A 5,640-nucleotide genomic window follows, 5' to 3' on the forward strand; every position below is an offset into this window, starting at 1 on the left:
TCAGAGTGCTTAGAATGAAAATGAATACATTATACTGATCACGCAAGTAGTATTATGATTAGGATAAAATGGTGAGGATAGGTAGTAGATGTCATAATAATTCATTCTAGTAAGTAATTATAATATTGATTACTTATATGGTTTTAAACTAATTACTTAGGTACTATTATTGTACATTTAGTCATTATATTTCTTAAGTTTTTACAAGAAAAAATAGCAAAAAAGTGTTCGAATATCTCTGAGAGAGATGATGAGAGTAAGTATTTACTAGCTGTGCCCGCGACTTCGTCCACGAGGAATAGTAACTTTGGAGGTATAGTGACGTTCAGGATTTATTTATTTATTTTAAAACTTCTGTCATCAAACATACAAACGAACTCTTCAGCTTTATTCAAATAAATGATAAATCGTAAAACTCTTTTATTAAATTTCTTATAAGTTGAGGGTTCAATCTCTTTCTAGACAGATAAGTATTGTTCTTTAAAATACAGTCAAGTTATTGTAATTAATTTGTTTTTTTACATGTTTTAGCAAATGTAAGCTTATAAATCATAAATGTTTATTAAGAAACAGTTACTTCCATGGAAAACGACATATAGGTCAGTTGATTTTTCGAATTTCTTATCAAATCTTCAGTTATTTATTAATCTGCTTGATCTTTACTATGGCTATGTTAATTCAAGCTCACAATGTTCCAATTCTAATACGTTTTTCTAAGATTTAAAGTAAACTTTAATAAATAGTAATAGACTAATAGGTAATTGCAAGACTTGCAAGACTCTTGCTGCAAGACCAAGACCAAGACCAAGACTGGGAGCGCAAGACCAAGACCAAGACCAAGACCAGGTGTATTGGCGCAAGACCAAGACCAAGACTGGCTAAGTCTCGTCTTGTTCTTGCATTTGGGCAACACTAAAACTAACGGGCAAGAAACCTTGCAATAATGAAGCACTAAATGAATTAAACAGAATGCGAAATAAAAACTAAAAACTAGAAAATAAAAATAGGTAAAAAAACTTTTTAAGTTAATCGGTTTTATGTTAAACATACATTGCAATGTTTAAGATAAATGTACTAAAAACCAAAAAATAATAAAATAGATACAGTCGTGGGAATTATAAACATATGCATAGACGAGACTAAAATAAAACCGTGGGACACGTCAATTGTCTACAAATTAGGGTTTCATAGTGGTGAGCGAGTAGTACTTTTATCATATGTTTTGTCGATTAAAGACAAACTACGAGCAGTGAAACGATTCCTCACCAGCCAGCAGTGTGAACGTCCAACGATAAACTAGTTGAAACATCTCTTTTACTTACATGGAGTGTATAACTATTGGAATTTCCATGAGCAAGAAAATAGTAAGTAATTTCCTCACCGTCTGCGGGCCAACTGCCTATTTTAACGAAGAATTAAACGATTCTTCTATCGCACATTAAGTCGATAATTTGTAGACAATTGACGTGCCCCACGGTTTTATTTTAGTCTAGTCTATGCATATGTTTATAATTCCCACGACTGTATCTATTTTATTATTTTTTGGTTTTTAGTACATTTATCTTAAACATTGCAATGTATGTTTAACATAAAACCGATTAACTTAAAAAGTTTTTTTACCTATTTTTTTCTTTTTTCTAAACCCGTTTAGTGTATGGTCTTAAACGTGGTAACGTTATTATTTTATGCAGAAGTCCTTTATCATCTTTTAATTGCGTTCGCGTGTGTGTGTGTGTGTGTGTGTGTTTGGGTTTCTGTACCTGTGTGTGGCATCGTATTTTCGAGAAGCAAGAATATATATTTTTCTTTCATTTTGAAAGGTTAATTTATTGGATTGGAGCCATGTTGGATGAATGTGGGTCCAAGATGGCCATCACAACAAAATGGCGAATTACTTTTTTTTAACAAGTTAGCTTTTTTTAACAGATATTCTTTTGACGTTAAGTATTATGCAACGGACCTCTGGCCTCAAAAACAACCATTAAAAAAGAAATAATTCCCACTTCATTAAAAGAAAGGTATTTAAGAAGAATAATATTTTGCAATGAAACACTTTAGTTTTAAAGCACATTGCAGTTTATTTCAAATTTTAAATTTTAAAGAATTTTAAATTTAGGTAAATACTTTTAATAAACTATTTTGCACATCAATCACTATTAAGCAATATTTATGACTTCTTAAATCTTTATTAAGACTTCTTATAGGCTAATTCTAATTATTAAAATTGTTTTTGTCTGTAGCTAAGAAGTTCTATGATAAAAATACAAATAGATATGAAGCACCCAATTATTAAAATATAAAAAATTCCCGCCAACTGCAAAAGAGTTATTTGGCATCCAACGGTGCAACTGTAACTATTAGATAATATATTCTTATTCGCTATCTTAGCTTTATCCACCACCGTTATACCTATAGCTTCGTCGTACAATCTTCGACAAATTCCGGATTCAAACAGCCTTTGCGTTACCTTGTTATAACTTTCGACAAAGGGGCTATATTTTCGAATTATCATCTCGTGATAAATCGTCAGAATCTCATTTGCAACTCTTAAAACTCTCGCCTCGTCATTAACAGCTGTTCTGGACTGCAAAAATGGTAAATGCCCATCAATAAGAACCGTCGATGCCTTGTTATTTATTAATTTGATTTCACAATCTTCAAAATTTATGCAATCTCGTGACGCATTAGCAATTGTCTCATATTTTTTATCTTTAACGAAGTATTTGGACACAGGCACCAGATATGGTATTCTATCTGAGTTTTCTAGTTCATCTATTGTTCTGTAATGTGGCGGTGGTTCCACAATAGTGAGATAAGAATAAATTTGGCAGCTTATGTAAGTAGATAAGAACAAGCTCATGATGAGGTACAGAATGTTCAGGATTCTTTGTTTCACCGTCCGGGCATCTTGCAGGGATGTGGTACCGAGTAGGGCTCCCCAGCTATATAAAAGAGTGTCCTTCATCGATACAGCTTCACCATCAAATTTACATACTATCTTCCATATAATTGAGTATATTATATAAATTATCAGAAAAATATAAAGTCCATGCATTTTACCAAATAGCGTTTGCCAAGATCTTGTATTCCTTTCTACAGAGTACACCCAAACAATAGCTTGGGTTGAGTAAATACCAGAGTAAGAAACGATGTCACCATAGATTTTGTATAGACCACCGACGCATGCATCTAATGAACCATTGATTACAAACTTTAGATAATCTGAATCAAAATATGGGTTTTCTTCGTTCCTATGAACGTAATGCAGATTTAAAGTAGCGTTTAAATAATTTGCGATGATTTTAATTATTTCTACATCAGAACCATTTATATCGTCAATCTGCAGTGGGTCAAATGTTTTAAGATATTTTTTATTCTTTATCATAGAATATGGGTAAAGACTGGCAAGTCCTACGTTGAATTTACACTTTTTAAGGTTCAAAGCCGCTGTTGAAACGTATGACTGTCTTTCTTTATTTTCATACGATTCATTATGATTAATTATAGTTACTTCCATCTTTATATGTCCCATCGAGCGACAACTCTCTTCATCCATTTCTGAAGTGACTTTTATTGAAATAAGTTTGCCATTGTCTTGATCTGATGTAAAGAACATGACGTCATAAAATTGTAGCTCACTCAACAGGTCACTTTTAATGTTTTCGCAGATTTCCTGAACTATTATAAAATATTTAATTCTTTTATCTATTACTTTAGTAATATTAGTTAAAGCTTCACAGTTTTCGAAATAACTCAGAGAAAATAGAGTTCCTCTATCAGGTTCTTCAGTTATATTAACTCCACTTATTTCATCAGTAATAATAAAAGGTATTTGATTTTTAATAGCTTCAGAAGTGGCTATATCAATAAAGATATCGCTCTTGAGTGTTTGAATATCCATCTGATTTCTAACGAGTAATATTGTTGGCTTATAATCATAAGCACCAAAATTTTTTAATAAAAAACTTACAATGCAATTCATTTTGAAATTTGGTTCATCAGAAATTGGATTAATGTCAGCACTGGATACTGTTAATATGGCAACAAAAAATGTTACACACAACATCTTTACGGTGGCATTGCTTTGCTTTTGTTTATTTTTTCAGTACCTATCAATTTAAACGTTCACAAATTATAGACATACAAATTTTTAGATATGCTATAAATTATTTCCTTTTCCTAACATGTGTAATATGCGTTGTTACTTGGCTAGGTGCAGATAAATATCTGTTACTTGGATGATATAATTATCTAAGACAATGAATACTTGTTTAAATAACAATATAGATATAGTTTTTATTATATTCTAGCTTTAGGTGCACGTTAGATGTATATTAGATGAGTGCTATCTCGCCAACATACTGCTTAACCAGTTTGGCGAGAAAAAAAAATTGTTACATTTGTGCATCTTATGATAAAATATTTACTTGTAAAAAAACTCAGTTTTACAGAAATATAACTTGTGCCGAGTCTATACGTTTTTGATCTCGTATAAAAGATAGAAATACGTAATAGCATATTGGGGGCTTACGACAAAAACCTTTTAAAAAATATTGTTAACACACGACTCAGTACAACAGAAACAAATGGGAGTAAAAATAATAGGAGTAGCCTCATTTAAAATATCACCAAATTCATCTACATTTTAAACTAATTGTGCCCCGCGGTATTACTCGCGATACGCTGTACACCTCATTTAGTTTTTATTTCAATTTCAGGTAGGTATACTCGTAGACGTTGTTCATTGCAGGGAACACCGCGATCCGCCCTAGTGTAATTAATCTAATTTCGAGCAATTTAAGTAGGTTCAGCTTATCAACGTGAAATTTAGTTTTCGCGCAGGAAACTTGGGTTTTCCGGTCTAAAAGCCGTTAAGTTGATAATTTATTTTCATGAAAAAATTTAGCCAATTCTTTCGGTAGTGTTTGCGTAATAGAGTAAAAAACATCCATACATTCTCAGAAACTTTCTCGTTTATATCAGGTATAAGTAAAGATTACTTTGCACTAGCTGTGCCCTGCAGTTTCACCTCCGTTTTACCAGCGCAATGTTACATATATACCTTTCTTAACATATGAACTCTTTTCAATTGGACTATTATCTCCAGAAGTTAAGTCTTATAATTTGAATTAGGTGCTGTTATTAAAGATAGCGATGTAACTTTACCATCCACTAAGGTGTGCGGAAATAGCATACCTATAGGAGCTTCAAACACGTGAAATCTTCGACCGCATGAACATTGACCATGTGGGGTCATAATATATTACTATGGTTTTACCTGACATATTACACTTTCGTCCTTACAACAAAAAACTGCAAATAAATCGAGATTTGTGTGGCCTAGTAGTAGCATCAAAAAATTTGTCGATTTTGCTGGGCAACGTTGACTTCAGTCAGGATGGGAACCAAAATATAAAAACGACTGCCAAAGTCGCATTTTTTATTAAAATTACGTAGTGGTTTAGGACAGGAAAGATACAGATTTATCAAAAAAAAAAACAGTTTATTAACATAGGTAAATAAATGTTTTATTTACAACAAGATAACGTAGCACTTATTATACCTTTGGAAGACGCAACAGGTCTCTTGAATACAAAATAATAAAAATAAAAATAAAATTTAAATACAAACATAAAAGTT

At 31.8% G+C, this 5,640-nt stretch overlaps 1 protein-coding gene across 1 annotated transcript; it reads right to left on the reverse strand.

Moving 5' to 3' along the window:
- Window positions 1-2,218: 2,218 nt before the first annotated feature.
- Window positions 2,219-3,901, reverse strand: LOC120631230. The gene has a single exon (XM_039900712.1). The coding sequence runs from the start codon at window positions 3,899-3,901 to the stop codon at window positions 2,219-2,221; it is 1,683 nt and encodes a 560-aa protein (XP_039756646.1).
- Between the last annotated feature and the right edge of the window lie 1,739 nt (window positions 3,902-5,640).

The sequence above is a fragment of the Pararge aegeria genome, chromosome 17 (assembly GCF_905163445.1).
Source record: "Pararge aegeria chromosome 17, ilParAegt1.1, whole genome shotgun sequence".
NCBI lineage: Eukaryota > Metazoa > Arthropoda > Insecta > Lepidoptera > Nymphalidae > Pararge > Pararge aegeria.